Raw genomic sequence first — 16,527 nt, 5'->3', positions numbered from 1 at the left:
AATTAGAAGAACATAGAATAGTTTACCTCTCAGATCTGTGGAGAAGGAAGGAATTTGTGGCCAAAGAAGAATTAGAGTACACTGTGGAATGCAAAATGGATAATTTTGATTATATTGAATTGAAAAAGTTTTGTACAGACAAAACCCATACAGACAATGTTATTATTTTTTAAATAACTTTTTATTGACAGAGCCCATGCCTGGGTAAGTTTTTTTTACAATATTATCCCTTGCACTCACTTCTGTTCTGACTTTTCCCCTCCCTCCCTTCACCCCCTCCCCCAGATGGCAAGCAGTCCTATACAAGTTAAATATGTCACAGTGTATCCTAGGTACAATATATGTGTGCAGAACCAAACAGTTTTCTTGTTGCACAGGGAGACTTGGATTTAGAAGGTAAAAATAACCTGGGAAGAAAGACAAAAATCCAAGCAGTTTACATTCATTTCCCAGTGTTCTTTCTCTGGATGTAGCTGCTTCTGTCCAGCCTTGATCAAGTGAAACTGAGTTAGATCTTCTCCTTGTCAAAGAAATCTACTTCCATCAGAATACATTCTCACACAGTATCGTTGTTGAGGTATATAATGATCTCCTGGTTCTGCTCATTTCACTCAGCATCAGTTCATGTGAGTCTCGCCAGTCCTCTCTGTATTCACCCTGCTGGTCATTCCTTACAGAACAATAATATTCCATAATGCTCATATACCACAGTTTACTCAACCATTCTCCAATTGATGGGCATCCATTCATTTTCAGCTTCTAGCCACTACAAACAGGGCTGCCACAAACATTCATGCACATACAGGTCCCTTTCCTTTCTTTAGTATCTCTTTGGGGTATAAGCCCAGTAGAAACACTGCTGGATCAAAGGGTAGGCACAATTTGATAACTTTTTGAGCATAGTTCCAGACTGCTCTCCAGAATGGTTGGGTTCGTTCACAACTCTACCAACAATGTATCAGTGTCCCTGTTTTCCCACATCCCCTCCAACATTCCACATTATCTTTCCCTGTCACTCTAGCCAATCTGAGAGGTGTGTAGTGGTATCTCAGAGTTGTCTTAATTTGCATTTCTCTGATTGATAATGACTTGGAGCATCTTTTCATATGGCTAGAAATAGTTTCAATTTCTTCGTCTGAGAATTGTCTGTTCATATCCTTTGACCATTTATCAATTGGAGGATGGTTTGATTTCTTATAAATTAAAGTCAATTCTCTCTATATTTTGGAAATGAGGCCTTTATCAGAACCTTTGACTGTAAAAATGTTTTCCCAGTTTATGCAGACAGTGTTAGAAGGGAAGCAATAAACTGGGAAAACATTTTTACATCCAAGAGTTCTGATAAAAGCCTCATTTCTTTCTTTTTTCTTTGTTTTTTCTTGCTGAGACATTTGGGGTTAAGTGACTTGCCCAAGGACACACAGCTAGGAAGTGATAAGTATCTGAGACCACATTTGAACTCAGGTCTTCCTGACTTCAAGGCTGGTGCTCTATCCACTATTCCACCTACCTGCCCCATCTCATTTCTAAAATATATAGAGAACTGGCTCAAATTTATAAGAATACAAGTCATTCTCCAATTGATAAATGATCAAAGGATATGAACAGATAATTTTCAGATGAAATTGAAATTATTTCTATTCCTATGAAAAGGTGCTATAAATCACTATTGATCAGAGAAATGCAAATTAAGACAACTCTGAGATCCCACTACACACCTGTCAGATTGGCTAGAGTGACAGGGAAAGATAATGATGAATGTTAGAGGGGATGTGGGAAAACTGATATGTTAATACATTGTTGGTAGACTTGTGAACTGATCCAACCTTTCTGGAGAACAATATGGAACTAAGCACAAAGAACTATGAAACTGTGCATACCCTTTGACCCAGCAGTGTTTCTACTGGGTTTATATCCCAAAGAGATCTTAAAGGAGGGAAAGAGACCCACATGTGCAAAAATGTTTGTGGCAGAAACTGGAAACTGAGTGGATGCCCATCAGTTGGAGAATGGCTGAATAAGTTCTGGTATATGAATGTTATGGAATATTATTGTTCTGTAAGAAATGACCAGCAGGATGATTTCAGAGAGATCCGGGAACACTTACTTGAAGTGACGCTGAGTGAAATGAGTAGAACCAGATCATTGTACATGGCAACAACAAGATTATACAATGATTGATTCTGATGGACGTGGCTCTTTTCAACAATGAGATGATTCAGACCCGTCCTAATGATCTTGTGATGAAGAGAGCCATCCATACCCAGAGAGAGGACTGTGGGAACTGAGTGTGGTTCACAACATAACATTCTCATTCTTTTTGTCATTGTTTGCTTGCATTTTGTTTTCTTTCTCATTTTTTCCCTTTTTGGGCTGATTTTTCTTGTGCAGCATGATATTTGTGGAAATGATTAGAGAAGAATTGCACATGTTTAATATATATTACCATCTAGGGGAGGGGTGGGAAAGGAGGGAGAAAAAAATTGGAACACAAGGTTTCACAAGGGTGAATGTTGAAAACTATACATATGTTTTGAAAATAAATAAGGTTTAAAAAGAAAGAAAAAGAAACAGTTTGGGGGCTACTGTTTTCGGCACTAGGGAGTTTTTTGATCCAAGGAGTGACATGATTCAAGTGATTAAGGGAGATTTATCTGGTAAGAGTGTTCAGGTTACAAGACAGATTTCATTTTGTTTTTTATTATCATCTTCATCTTCAGACTGCTGGGGGTTACTTATGAAGCCTTGTTTATGTAGATTCCACTTTGGACACATGCAGACATGAGGCAAACAGATGGATTCCTCTGGGTAAAAAGCTTATTTAGAATTTGACAACATCTTCCTTTCTTCCAGTCATGTTTCTAGGAGACAATACAAAACATGCTCCATCATTCAAAAAGAGAATCCTGCTAAGAGCATCCCCATCCCTGCTAAGTGAACTATAATTGCTTTGAGGACTGTTAGCGGGTCCCCATCATCTGTAATGAAGAACTGAAAACAAAATATGGCAAGATGAGCACTTGCTAACGTTACAGCCAGTTCCCAAAGAGCATTCAATCAATTTTAAATCAGAGATTTAAATCAGAGATTAAGAGCTAAAATTGCAGGACACAAATGTTGCCTTCAAATGTGCTGGTGTAAAACATGACTATCTTAGAGCATTCCAACCTGGATGATAAAACATTTACTAATTTGATAAATCAGAGTAAATCAGTTCCTTCCTTCCTTCCTTCCTTCCTTCCTTCCTTCTTCCTTCCTTCCTTCCTTCCTTCCTTCCTCCCTCCCTTCCTTCCTTCCTTCCTTCCTCCTTCCTTCCTTCCTTCCTTCCTTCCTTCCTTCCTTCCTTCCTTCCTTCTTTCTTCCTTCCTTCCTTCCTTCCTTCCTTCCTTCCTTCCTTCCTTCCTTCCTTCCTTCCTTCCTTCCTTCCTTCCTTCCTTCCTTCCTTCCTTCCTTCCTTCCCTCCTTCCTTCTTTCTTTCTTACAAGATAGATTGCTTGTAAAGCAACTTTCTTGCAGGGACAAGAGGCGGACATGTGAATTCATTGGTATGGGAGTTTGACTTGGCAGAAGAAAAAAATCATTTATTAGGACCCACTATGTGCTGAGGACTTTCTCAATCTCATTTGATCCTCACAGCAATCCTGGGAGATAGTTTGTCCCCATTTTACAGTTGAAGCAACAGAGGCAAAGGGAGGAGACTTGCACAGGATCCCATCATCAGCATACGTATGTCAGTGGCAGGCTCTGAGGGTTAGCCCTTATGCCTTTTATGAATCATTTTGAATAATTTTTTTATAATTAGACTTTTTGCTTTGTAGAATCCACAAAGGGCAGGAATAATGGCATATATAGAATTCATATTGCTAGAATTAATTCTAGATTGGCTACTTTGTAGCAAAAACCTTAAAATGCCAGATCAAGGTGCCGTGGGGAGGTGGCAGACGTATCGGCATTAGTTGTGTGTGGCCAGGATAAGAGTAAGAAAGGATAAATAATAAGCATTTATTACGCTCCCACAGTGTACCAGGCACTATGCCAAGTGCTTTACAAGTATCTCATTTTGGGGCAACAATGAATGACCCTAAATACAGAATTAGGGAAGTGTGAGATATTTCCAAAGTATAGCTCTTCCCCTCAAATCCCATATGTTTGAATATTATGAAACCTGAAGATCCTCAAGCTAGGATACTTTCCCACCTCATCATGATGGGTTGATAGTGGGTTTGTAAAACTGGATCAGTTTAGTGCAGAAGATGGCAGGTTCTTCTATGCTGGAAAGACTTTTGAATATGGATGAGGGCATGAGGCTATTTCAGCTTGTGGTGGATTAACCTAAGTATTAGCTTACCAAGTTGGTCCCTACCTGATGGATTCTTTAGCCAGAGTAAATTCGACCCACTGTGAAAGCCATTATGGATCTATAAGAAATGATCAGCAGGCTGATTCCAAAAAAGCCTGGAAACTTGCATGAACTGATGCTGAGTGAAGTGAGCAGAACCAGAACATTGTACACGGCAACAGCAAGATTATGTGATGAGAGATTTAGCCCTCCTCAGCAATCCAGTAATCCAAGACAACGGCCAATGAACTCGGGATGGAAAATGTCATCCACATCGAGAGAAAGAATTATGGAGACTGAACGTGGATCAAGCAGAGTATTTTCACCTTTTTTTTTTTTTTTTGTTTTTTTTTTTTTGTTGTTGTTCGTTTGCTTTTTCTTTCTCATGTTTTTTCCTTTTTGGTCTAATTTTTCTTGCACAATGTGACAAATATGGAAATAAGTTTAAAAGTATTGCACATGTATAACCTAAATCAGATTGCTTGCTATTGTAGGGAGGGGGATGTTAAAGGAGAAAAAATCTGGAGCATAAAGTTTTACAAAAATGAATGTTGAAAACTATCTTTACATGTATTTGGAAAACTGAAATACTATTGAGGAAAAGAAAAGAAAATCATTACATAGTGTTTAATTAAACAATTAAATTTAATTAAAAATTAAATTAAGAAATCTATTTTCTCTTTCCCACAATACTTTCATATATGCACCCCTACCCCAACTGGGGAAAAAATTCCCTCATAATATACAAAAGCAAGCAAAACAAATGACCTTATTGGCCATACACTCCCCGTCCCCTCCCAAATCTGCTCTCTAAATCTAACACTTCAGGAGGCAAGTAATATGTTTTCTTGTGCAAATTAGAATTGTGGTTGGAAAATTTGTATTGATTTGGGTTCCTAAATCTTGCAAAGTTACTTGACTTTACAATGTTTCTTTTATATAAATTGTTCTTCTGGTTCTGCACATCTCACTTTGCATCAATTTGCAATTCTTTCCAGGTTTCTTTGAAACTGTTTCCTTCATCATTTCTCATAGCACAATAAGGTTCCAGCACATTTTCCATAATTTGTTCAGCTTTTCCAGCTGACGAATGCCTCCTCAGTTTCCATTTTGTTGCTACTACAAAAAGAGCCGCCATAAATATTTTTGTACATTTGGGTCTTTATCCTCTTTATATCTGTGGAATACAGACCCATTGATGAGTATAGTTGGGGCAAAGGGTATGCACCGTTTAATAGCTTTTTGGGTATAGTTCCAAATATCTTTTCAGAATGCCTGGATCAGTTCACAGCTCCATTAAGAATGATTACATCAATATACCTGTTTTCTCAGTCTCTCAAGCACATTATTTTTTCTTTCTTTTTTTTGCCAGTCTTATTAATCTGATCAGTATGAGGCAAAATTTTTGAGGTATTTTAATTTACACTTCTCTAATTATTCAGGGCACTTTAAAAATATAGATATAGCTTGGATTTCTTTCTCTGAAAACTTTTTATTATATATTTTATCATTTGGGGAAATGGGGGAAATCAATGGGGAAATTATTCTTAAGTAAATCAATTTTCTGTATCTCTTAGAAAAGGGATCTTTACTGGAGAAAAATGCTACAAAGATCTTCCTTATTTATCTGATTCTCTTCTCATTTGAACTACATTGTTTTGTTTCTGGACTTCTATCCCTCATCACTTCTTGCAAAATAAAGTCTTCAATTAACACTCATATACCATAATCTGTTCTGTTCTCCAATGAGTAGGCATTCCAAATACATTAATTCATAAAGAAACCATCACCAATGCTAACAAGTCAGGCTCTGAACTTAAGACTCAAGGAATATTGTTTTTGGTCCACTCGTGTTCTGTAGCTTTTTTCAGTAGAATGTATAAGGATGTGGATTATTTAGTTTTTATCTTTATACCTGAGCACAATTTAGAGTAAGTTACTTATACATAGCAAGTTCTTAATAACTGCTTGATGTTTTGAACTGAAGTTAACTGAATCTCCAGATGGGGAGCAGGTAAAGGACAAGGCCGGAGCAGAGGTGCTTTCTGGGATCTGTGAGATAGCTGGGTACACTCTTCCCTGTGCCTGTAAGTAGGAAACTCATGAAAAAGGGCTGGGAGAGATCTGAAGTTAGGAGACCCAGGTTTGAACCAGGTTTCAAAATTCACCACTTGTGAGGATCCTCTCCATGTTAAAAAAAAAAAATTGCCATCTTTCCTCCGGACTCTGTTTCTTCATCTGTAAAGTGTGGATAATCACTTACTTATTACAGACTTATAGTGTGTAACTCAAAGGTTATGGGTCCTGAGCGCACATATTATTACTGTTTTCTGTTGCACTGTGAATACAAAGTAAGGGAGAGGAGGAGAGGCAGAAAAGTCAGACACCCACCGAGAAGTCCAGTGGGGAATGAAAAGCTCCTCCGTTTTATCCCGTATGTGTTCATGCAGACTCCAGTCACTAGCTTAGTGCCGACTCACTACCTGTCGGGTGGGCAGATCACTTATGGGTGAGGCATTTGTCTAATAAAAGCATCTTTTCTTCCCAATGAATAGAAAACGGTTTGTTAATAACAAAATAGTAAGGAAGATATTTATATGATTAATACAGATTATCTTTATTGTGTAACAATTAATTAGTTCTTAGAGGCAAAATCCAGTTCAAAACATACTACTGGAAATTACATTTTAGTTAATCTTACAAAGGGGATAATCTAGTTCTATTTTTTTTTCATTTAAAAATTACTGATAAGATGGCAGTTTTAGGGTTCTTTGCAGGTTTGGTCAAATGTTCCGAGGCAGCAGACGTTCATTCTAAAAGACAGAAGATATTTTTTTGTAGCAGATTTATGCAGAGGTAAAAAGGATAATGTTTGCATCTACAAACATTAATAACAATTCAAATGAACAGTTTTTTTTAATCCAGAATTTTAAATTTTTGTTTGCATTTTTGAATTGAATCAGATGATTTTTGAATCTAGGTTTCAGATTAAATTAAATCTGCCCCAATCTCCTCCAACGTCTAACAGCCCACACTGAAAATGGGCACTTTCCATGCTACCCTGCGGTGCCCAGGGAAGCCGAACCAGACCACTGCCTGACCTCCCTGTTGTTGGCCCCGTCAATGTTCTGGGGAGACTCTGGGCAGGCAGGAGCCGTGTAATCCATGAAGTTGCCCTCAACAGAACACTCAGCTCTAGGATGAGCAGGCCCTGGGTCCTTCACAGGCTCCTCAGGGACACGGCAGCAGGAACCCAAGGGGGTTGGGAAGGATTCAAGTGACCCCTGACCTCAACCCTGCTCTGGGCAACAGCCTCCTGTAGCCTATGGCCAGAGTCTTCCTGAGAACAATTTCCCATGTGGAAAAGTCAGCCCCTCGACTCATGTGCTGTCAAATCCTGACAGGAAACCCTCAATTATGGGAGCAATTATCTAAAAACCAGATTCTCCAGCAACAAGAGTAGATGATGCCATTGAAAACATATTGGCCCCAAATAGCTTATAAAAACATCAAAGGGACACCATATAGTCTATATATACAACTTTTCATAATTCTAATCTCTTTCCAAATCAAAATGGAGAATTAATTTTTGCTTCCTAGGAATCACCCTCTTTGGCTAATACCAACTGTCCACCTCTAGTGACAAAACATGTAGGTATGAGGTTTGACAATAAAGAAAAGCGAGAAGTTTCACTTCAATTCAATAAGCACTGAGTAAGCGCCTCTTATATACAGGGCACTGGACCAGGTGCCTACAGGAAGGAGACTCGGTTCTCTCTACTTCATTCTGTGTCTGTTCCTTTCTTGGGCCCTACCCCGACCCCAACAGCCGTGCATATAAAAATAGAAATGTTTCTTTTGTAGAATTCTTGCTTCGTTTAAAAGTGTCTTTTGCCCACTATTAAAAATATAAATGGCCTCTTTCATTCCAATACCTCTAAGTTAGACTTATCTATCATTTTGGAAACCATGGAAGGCGAGGGGTGAGAACTGGAAATACACAAAGTCTTCACCAAGTGTACCAGAACTTCTACTTTCAAAGCAGCAATGAGGGGTTACCCTCCGGCAAGAGGTATAACAATACTGTTGTAGCAAAATGTAGATTTAAATAAGTTAAGTCGAAAATTTATTTCTCGGTGACTTCTTACAAAAAAAACCACATGGTTTTTTGTCCCGTGAGGTGGTTCCTCAACGCTTCCAGTTCCAAGGAATACACAGGTCTCCATCTTGCATAACAGAATAAAAATGTGAAACGCAGACGTGCATCCCCTGCAGATACGGCAGTGACTGATCGAGGAGTCGCTTCAGGCAGTCGATCATCTGGGCACTAGAAACGCTGGGCTCCTTGTACAATTTTTTCAGGGAAAATTTCTTAATTGAAGCATGGATCAATTCATTTTCAATCATCTTTAACCTGAGACGGGAATGAGAAAGCTTTCAGAGCTTATGAACGTAAAGAAGCCCCACAGAGTGTGAGTGAGGATAACTTGGGAAGATCACAGGCCCGTCCCTGGGGGTTGGGAGAGGGCATCAAGAGCATGTGATCTGGCAAAAGCCACATGGTCTGGAATCAAACTCAGGCCCTGCCACATAATGGTCGGCTTGGAATACAGTAAGGAAGTGCCAGAGGTCAGAGGATCAATAATGTACCCACTGACTTGAAGACTTAAAAATTACAGAGTTTGATTCCATTCAAATAAACATTGGTTAAGTGCCAGCTGTATACAGGGTGCTGTGCTCTGGAGGATCTAGCTGGTTCTGCCTGAGCAAGTGGAGGCCCCCGTGTCCTGGGGCCATCTGGGAAAGAACATCTTTGGGCCTCAGGCAGAGGCCCTCAGTCTCACCTCGGAGATGGGGTTGGACTTTGTTGGCCTCCAAAGGCCTAAGGACTGGCTCCCTGGAGGCCTGAAGCCCCCTCTAATCTTGAGAGGCAGCAGTGGCGGGGGGAGGAGCTCAGCACGCAGGCCTTGGGGATGACCAAGCAGCTGCCGGCAGTACAGAGCAGAGCTGACAAATACTTACTCCTCCTTCCTTTTCATGTTTTCTCTGGCTTGGGCCGCTTTGGTGAAAATGAACCATTGGAGGGACACGGGGTCACACAGTGCTGGGATGTTGAAGTGGCCGAGCTCGTGGAGGCTGGGAGCGTACCTGTCACTGCAGGGAAATGGAGACCAAAGGCCTTTCAGACACGCCCTGTCTCGCATGCGCGGCCCTGGCACTTGTGCCACATCTGGCCAGCAGGCACCGGACCATCCCCCGAAGAGAGTCCTGATCCCGCAGCCTCTCAGCTGCCCCAGCAATTGGGACACAGCACGCTCTTCCTTCCGGAGCGCAAGTTGAGGAAACACGAGGCTTACCTGTCCAGGATCATCTGCAGGCCGCGGAGACTGCGAGGATGGAAAGGCAGCCGGCTCTTCAGAAGCCGGGAACAGAAGCCGTCGAGGAGAGCGTAGTACTCCTCGATGGTCAGGGCTGGCTGCAGCTCCTCCAGGTAGACCACCTGGATGCCGCCCAGCAGGTAGCTGATCCGGTCCTCCAAAAGCACCAGCTTCCTCTGCAGGGCAAAGTAACTGGGCAACCTTTCAAAGAGCTATAGCCCAAAGAAGAGAAAGAGAACTTTTCATCAGAGGCAACCAAGATATGTAAGAACAATAAAATAAAACCAGAATGCAGGAAGCTGGCTAGCAGTCGGTGCATGACAGTAGCCATCGCAAGGACCTTTGGATCCGAGCCCCAGAGAGGCGGTGCTGGGCTCATGGGCCCACGCCTGAAGGATCAGGATTTGCTGAAATGTGCTTTAGCTCAGGAGGCTGAAAATGGGGAGAAGGTCACAGGAAAGAGAATTTGGATTCACACCCTCATCTTTTTGACTGATCTTCTCTAAGGAAGTGATGAGGAGAAAAATCTGTCATGGTCAAAACGCTAGTAGCAACTGCCAAAAAAAAAAAAAAAAAGAGGGGACCCCCCCAACTACTTTGATGCGGTTGGGGTGTTTTGGGGGTGTCAAGTCTGTGACCCCCCATTTGGGGCTTTTTTGGCAGAGATATGGGAGGGGTTTTGCCTTTTCCTTCTCTACCTCATTTAAGAGATGAGGAAACTAAGGCAGACAGGCTGCAGAAACTTGTCCTGGGTCACACAGCCAGGAAGTGTATGAAGCTGGATTTGAACTCAGGAAGAGGAGCTTGATTCCAGATTTAATGCTCTGGGAACTGTGGCGCCCCCTAACTTCCTCCTATAACTACCCTAACTTCCACCTATAATTACTTACCACATCTCAGATTTTTTGGGGAAAATAAATCATTCTGCTGTTTTCTAGTCTAATCTGATTCTTATGAGGAAGGTCCTTCGAGCCATCTGGTTCAGTTCTAATACCTGGTCTTCTATTTGGAAGATGTCAAACCTGATCAGGGAGTTTGGGTAGTGGATGCAAGCCAGTCGTTTCTAATAGTTTTAAGGGCAGTGCTCTCCTTTTGCTTTCGGGTTTTCCTTACTTTTGTCCAGTGATGATGAACATCCATGGTTCCGAGCATGACGTGGCCCGAGGCACTCATGCCTGAGCGGTCCGTGAACACGATTGTGCATCCTGAAGACAAAACCAGAAACCCTTTAGCTCACCCGAGGCTGCGCCCTGAGTCCTTGGGTGTGCTCCCTCCCTCACGGTGACCTCAGGCAGCAAGAGGATGTTACATGGCCTGTGGCCGGGAACAAAAGCAGAAACTGGCAGACGATGTTAGACGCCCACACGAGCCCCCAGGAATGAGAGACGTCGGCACAAACATTACCCCCTCACAACCCACCGTGAGCAAGAGACGCCCACAGACTCACCTTTAACATTCTGCAGGACTTCCAGGTTGTGCTGGGCTAAGCGGGCCAGGCTGTGCAGCTGGCTACAGCGGTGAGCTATCCCCCAGCTCCTCTGCCACCTGCACAAAAGGGCACAGAGAGAATGTCACTGGCACATTTGGGGGATCGGGGCGTGCAGGAGATGATGACGCCTTGCCAGTTGCCAAGAGCCCCTTGGGAGGCATGTGTGCCACAGGACTATCTCCACATCAACAGTGTCAAGAGCCTTTGAGAAAACAACCAAGGAGAAAGTCACGGACTTGGCTGATTTCCTGAATCGAGAAGGTGGCTAGGTTGAATGATCATGAATGAGTAAGCAAATTGGATTTTTAAAGCTTGTAATAGAGGTATCTAAAAGCAAGGAAGAAAAGTATTAAAAATCTGACATGCTTTGTCAGGACCGAGAGCGCCAACCTCGAGCTGGCCACCCCTGGATTTACTGTGCCTGTGACAGACACTGGCTGTATGGTCTCGGGCAAGCCATTTGGCAGGAGCTATCTTGGGTGAGAAGTGGCAAAGCACAAACTGACCTGCACTGATCCATTCTCTTCTCTGTCGAAAATTATAATAAAACAATTATTCCCCCCACCCTTTTTTTTTTTTTTTTAGTAAAATCATTTCATTTTCCTAAAAATCCCTGGCAAACATCATTAAAAAAAACCTTTAGCTAATAGAAATGAGTTTTTGGTACAGAAAATCATTTTCATGTAAACCATGTGCTATTTTAGTTCAAATAAAAGCTGTACTTTTCCCAAATCTGTATGTTTGTGGTCCACAACTGGTCTTTTTTGTTTTGTTTTTTTTTTTACTGTGTATTTCTTTCAGAGACATTATTTATGATTTTAAAGGTATGGGGTTTCATATGCCAGGATTTTCTATGTTGAGATTAGTATAATGATCTGGCTTTTTAAAATATTTGAAATGTTTTTCAAAATTTAGAGGGAAAATTAAATCTGATGTTCACAAATTTTGACTTGAATTAAATGTCCATTTATAACATTCTTAGTTCTTTTTAACCATAATGAAAGATTGTGATGTTATTTCCATCCTCTTATCCAATGACAAAAATCATTCAGAAAACACTTTGGTTGGCATTTATTTTCTGCTTGAATGCTGGTAACTTAATATTGGAAAGAGACAGCTTCTTCAACAGTCAGGAAGCCCTGGGCCCAAGCTGTTTGACACAGTGGTGGTGCAACTCTAGATAAACCACTTAACTTCCATTCTCCAGACAATTCTCTCCAATCATAAATCACGGTGAATTCATCATGTACATGGGTGAAGGGAAGGCTCTCACTGGGAGTTCCTTACACCCCAGAAGTCATAGGAGAATAAGAGTTAACAACTTTCTCATTTGTATAGGTGGCTTGGGCCAGTTTATTGTCATTATGAGTAAGTCATTAACTGCTATTCTCCTCAAGCTAATATTGCTTTCAGGTCGGCTGGATTTGAACTTGGGTTTTCCTGACTCTAAGACCAGCTCGCCTCAGAGTTGGGATACCTATCAGATACACCTCTAAAGCAGTGAGCTATCCCCCAGCTCCTCTGCCATCTGCACAAAAAGGCACAGAGAGAACATCACCAGCACATTTGGGGGGTCGGGGCGCGCAGATGGCGACTCCTTGCCAGAGTTGTCAAAAGCCCCCTTGGGAGGCATGTATGCCATGGGACTATCTCCACATCAATACTATCAAGAGCCTTTGAAAAAGCAACCAAGGAGAAAGTTACAGACTTGGCTGATTTCCTGAATCCACTGTGGGGAACCCAGTAATGTCCAAGGAAGATTTTTTTTTTTTAAAGGATGAGGCCTCCCTAAATTTTTTTTTCCCCAGTGGAAGAGCATCCACTGCTCTGAGGCCTAATTCTGCTGGTGGAGAGCATGGGCGTCTTAGCTGGCTGCATTTCCAACCTGGCCTGGGGCCTCTCCTAGGGATCCACCATATTGGTATTGGGCTTAGCTTCCTCCTTCCTTCTCAGAATTCCCAAACTCAGGTGATCCCAGCAAACAAACACCTGCACTCACTTCACACACCAGCTTAAGATGCTGCAAGCTGAGGTTCAGCCACATGTGAACTGAAAAAGATCAGAGGAACAGATTGGTTTTCAAAGAGGCAGAGGAATGAGAGACCAAAAAGCCAATATTTGCAGGATTATGGAAAAAATAAAGGAGTTTTGGAGAAAAACTTCTTCTGCTTCATTGACTACACCAAAGCCTTTGACTGTGTAGATCATAACAAAATGTGGCAAGTTCTCAAAGAAATGGGGGTATAGATTTTCGTCCTGAGAAATCTGTTGGCCAAGAAGCAACAATTAGAACTGAATGCGGAAGAACTGATTGGTTTAAGATTGGAAAAGGAGTGTGATAAGGCTGCATATTATCATCTTCTTTAACTTACAAGCAAAGTACATCTGGAATGAATCAGAAGCCAGAATGAAGGGAGAAATATCAACAGTCTCAGATATGCAGATGAGGCTTCTCTCTGATGGCAGAAAATGAAGATTTAAGGAGCCTCTTGAAGAGGATGAAAGAGGAGAGTGTAAAAAGTAGCCTGAAGCTTAATATCAAAATCTCGGCCCTTTCAGTCTTAGGATTCAGAGGGAGGAGGGAAGCAGGGTCGGATTTTTGTATTCCTAGGCACCGCAGATGGCGACTTGCTCCTTGGAAGGAAAGCGATGGCCAATCTGGACAGCAGACTAAAAAGCAGACATCACCTTTGGCGACAAAGGTCTGTATAGTCAATACTCTGGTTTGTTCCAGTAGTAATGTCTGATTGTGAGAGTTGGACTGGAAGGAGAGCTGAGTGTGACAGATTTGATGCTTTTAAATAGTAGTGCTGGAGATTTTGGGAAGTTCCTCAGACAGCAAGTCAATATTTAAAGAAATTAATTCAGAAAGTTAAACACTGAAACTAAAGTTTAAATATTTTGGCACATATGAGAAGACAGGATTCACTGGAAAAGATCCTGACTTTGTAAAGTTTGAAGGCAAAAGGAAAAGAGGATGGCAGAGAATGAAGTGGATAAAGAGTGTCATGGAAGGAATGAACAGGAGCTCAGATTTGGGAAGTATGCTATGGACCCAGGCTGTAATAAAGAGCTGGAGATGACTGAACAACTTTACAAGCATCACAAAGGAGCTTCATATATCCTTCTTTCCTTTCTTCCTCCTTCCTTCTTTCCCTCTCTTCCTCCTGGTGCTACATTCAGATCATGGTCTGGGCCCAAATGGTTATGAGACAGAGACAAATATTCTTGGAGCTTCCCAGGGAACCTACTGCTCCCAGAGATGGCTGAAATGGAGAAGCAGAGGGAAAGCAGTAAAGGAGGTCCTGGACCACACCGAGTCTCTAGTCCAAGTGGGCATGTGAGCTGAACAAAGCAAGTAAGAGAGTCGGACTGTTGAGTGGTAAACCTGGGCCCTGTCTTTCCAGGACCATACGAGTTCTGTGCACTGGATGTGTTGGCAGTGACGACAGGATATTTCTACTTTGCAAGAAGGCAGAACCCAACTAGGAGAGAGCAGTAAATATGGATTGGGGGAATTCTTTCTTCCAATCCTGGGGCAGTAAAAAGGCTAGAAAACCTGTTCAGTATGTAATGAATGGGTTAAAACGCTACTGAGCCCCCTTTTCCTATGACTTTCTAAGTTCCCAGAGAAGTGGAACAATAGTGGAGAGGGGAAAAGAACTATCCTCGCTATGGCATCTGCACTGGACAACCCAATGCTCTCCCTGTATTCAGTGCACTGCCAGCCGGGTGCTTGCAAGGGAGCTGAGGACCTTCATCTTCTGGTTGTAGAGTCAAACAGTGATGCTTCCAGGCAAACCCTGTATGCAGGAATGAGCTAAAGAGCTCCGTTACTTGGGTAGCAAGTACTTGTGCTTGAGTACAAGATGGAATCCGCTATGGAAGCCTAGAACTTTAGTCTTGTGGGACAGGTCACAAGTTTTACAGAAGACAACATGCAAGAGTTGAAAGAGATTTGGGTTCAAATCCTACCGGGGACCCGAGCACGTCTTGCCACCTCTTTAAGCCCCTCTTTTCCAATCCATAAAATGGAGACAATAATACCCCTGGGTCCTGGTTACACAGGAATGTTGAGTGTGCTGAATGCAGTAATTTGCCCTCCATGGAGAGGACTTATGCCCCAATGGTTAGAGGTTAATGGTTATGGCCTTGGCGTCAGAGGGGCTGAGTTTGAACCCAGACCTTTAGCACCTGGATGGTCTTGGGACTCCTACTTCTGCATATACAAAAGGAAGCTGAGAGACAGTCCTTCTGTCCCTCCTCCAGCTCTAAAATGATGAAAACACTTCAATGCTATCTATGCACGTGTCCAGCTATTTCTGGTGAAATAAAGTGGAAGGACCTTGAAGACAAATAGAATGATATTAACTATGAAAAGGAAGAAAGCCAGGTGAGGGGGCAGCACATGCTCAGTTTGATCTCTGCAGCATTACCTGATATCTGCGAGCAGGAGTTGACGAGACAGTTCTTCTTTTAAACGGTTTAGTTCCTCTCTCAGTGGCAAACTATTGGTCAGCTTTTTAATGGCACTTTTTTCATTACTATTTAACCAGGACCTAGAAAGAAAAAGAGAGAAGTAACCATTGGAATTGCCCATTTACTCCCACAGAACGCAAAATTAAAACTCCTATTATTTTAAAAGATGTTTTATTCCCCCCCAATTACATGTTAAAATGATTTCTAACTTTATTTCTAAAGTTTTGAGTTTAAACTATCCCTCTTCCACATATTAGATGGCTTACTTATAATAGATCATCCACATGCAATTATGTAAAACATTTCCACGAGTCATTTTCTACAAGAAGACTAGAACAACAAAACAATGGGAGAGAAAGGTGAATGGCATGTTTCAGTCTGTAATTAGACAACATCAGTTCTTTCTCTGAAGGGGACATGCTGTTTCACCATGAGGCTTTTGGGATTGCTTGGATCATCGTACTGCTAACAATAGAAGTCATTCACAGATCTTCATAGAACAAGATCGCTGTTGTTGTATATAATGACCTCCTGGTTCTGCTCACTTCACTATGCATCAGTTCATGTAAGTCTTTCCAGATTTTTTTTCTGAAATCACCCTGCCTGTCACTTCTTATAGCATAATAATATTCCATCATAATCATATACCAAAACTTGTTCAGTTCTGTCCCTAATTAGCAGGTATCCCCTAATTTCTAATTTTTAACTACCACAAAAAGATGTGTTATATTTTTGTACAAATAGGTCCATTTCACTTTTTTTGATCTCTCCCTTCCTCCTGCGCGTGCTCGCACTCTTTCTCTCTCTCCCCCCTTCCCTCCCACTCTCCCCCCTTTCAACAG

General features: G+C 41.8%; 1 protein-coding gene across 4 annotated transcripts in view; it reads right to left on the bottom strand.

Annotated features, from left to right (window-relative positions):
• Nucleotides 1-6,931: 6,931 nt before the first annotated feature.
• Nucleotides 6,932-16,527, bottom strand: part of TCAIM (T cell activation inhibitor, mitochondrial) — a 37,439-nt gene continuing 27,843 nt past the window's right edge. For all 4 annotated transcript variants that reach the window (XM_051963151.1, XM_051963153.1, XM_051963152.1 and 1 more), the window contains 6 exons: nucleotides 15,643-15,765; nucleotides 11,165-11,262; nucleotides 10,831-10,922; nucleotides 9,697-9,929; nucleotides 9,362-9,493; nucleotides 6,932-8,753 (listed from right to left, as the gene is read on the bottom strand). In XM_051963151.1, the coding sequence (XP_051819111.1) occupies nucleotides 8,528-8,753; nucleotides 9,362-9,493; nucleotides 9,697-9,929; nucleotides 10,831-10,922; nucleotides 11,165-11,262; nucleotides 15,643-15,765 (904 nt within the window). In that variant the 3' untranslated portion in view covers nucleotides 6,932-8,527. The remainder of the gene's footprint in view (nucleotides 8,754-9,361; nucleotides 9,494-9,696; nucleotides 9,930-10,830; nucleotides 10,923-11,164; nucleotides 11,263-15,642; nucleotides 15,766-16,527) is intronic.

The sequence above is a fragment of the Antechinus flavipes genome, chromosome 5 (genome assembly GCF_016432865.1).
Source record: "Antechinus flavipes isolate AdamAnt ecotype Samford, QLD, Australia chromosome 5, AdamAnt_v2, whole genome shotgun sequence".
Lineage (NCBI taxonomy): Eukaryota > Metazoa > Chordata > Mammalia > Dasyuromorphia > Dasyuridae > Antechinus > Antechinus flavipes.
Note: the sequence above shows the minus strand (reverse complement) of the source record. Positions and strands in the feature narration are given on the sequence as shown.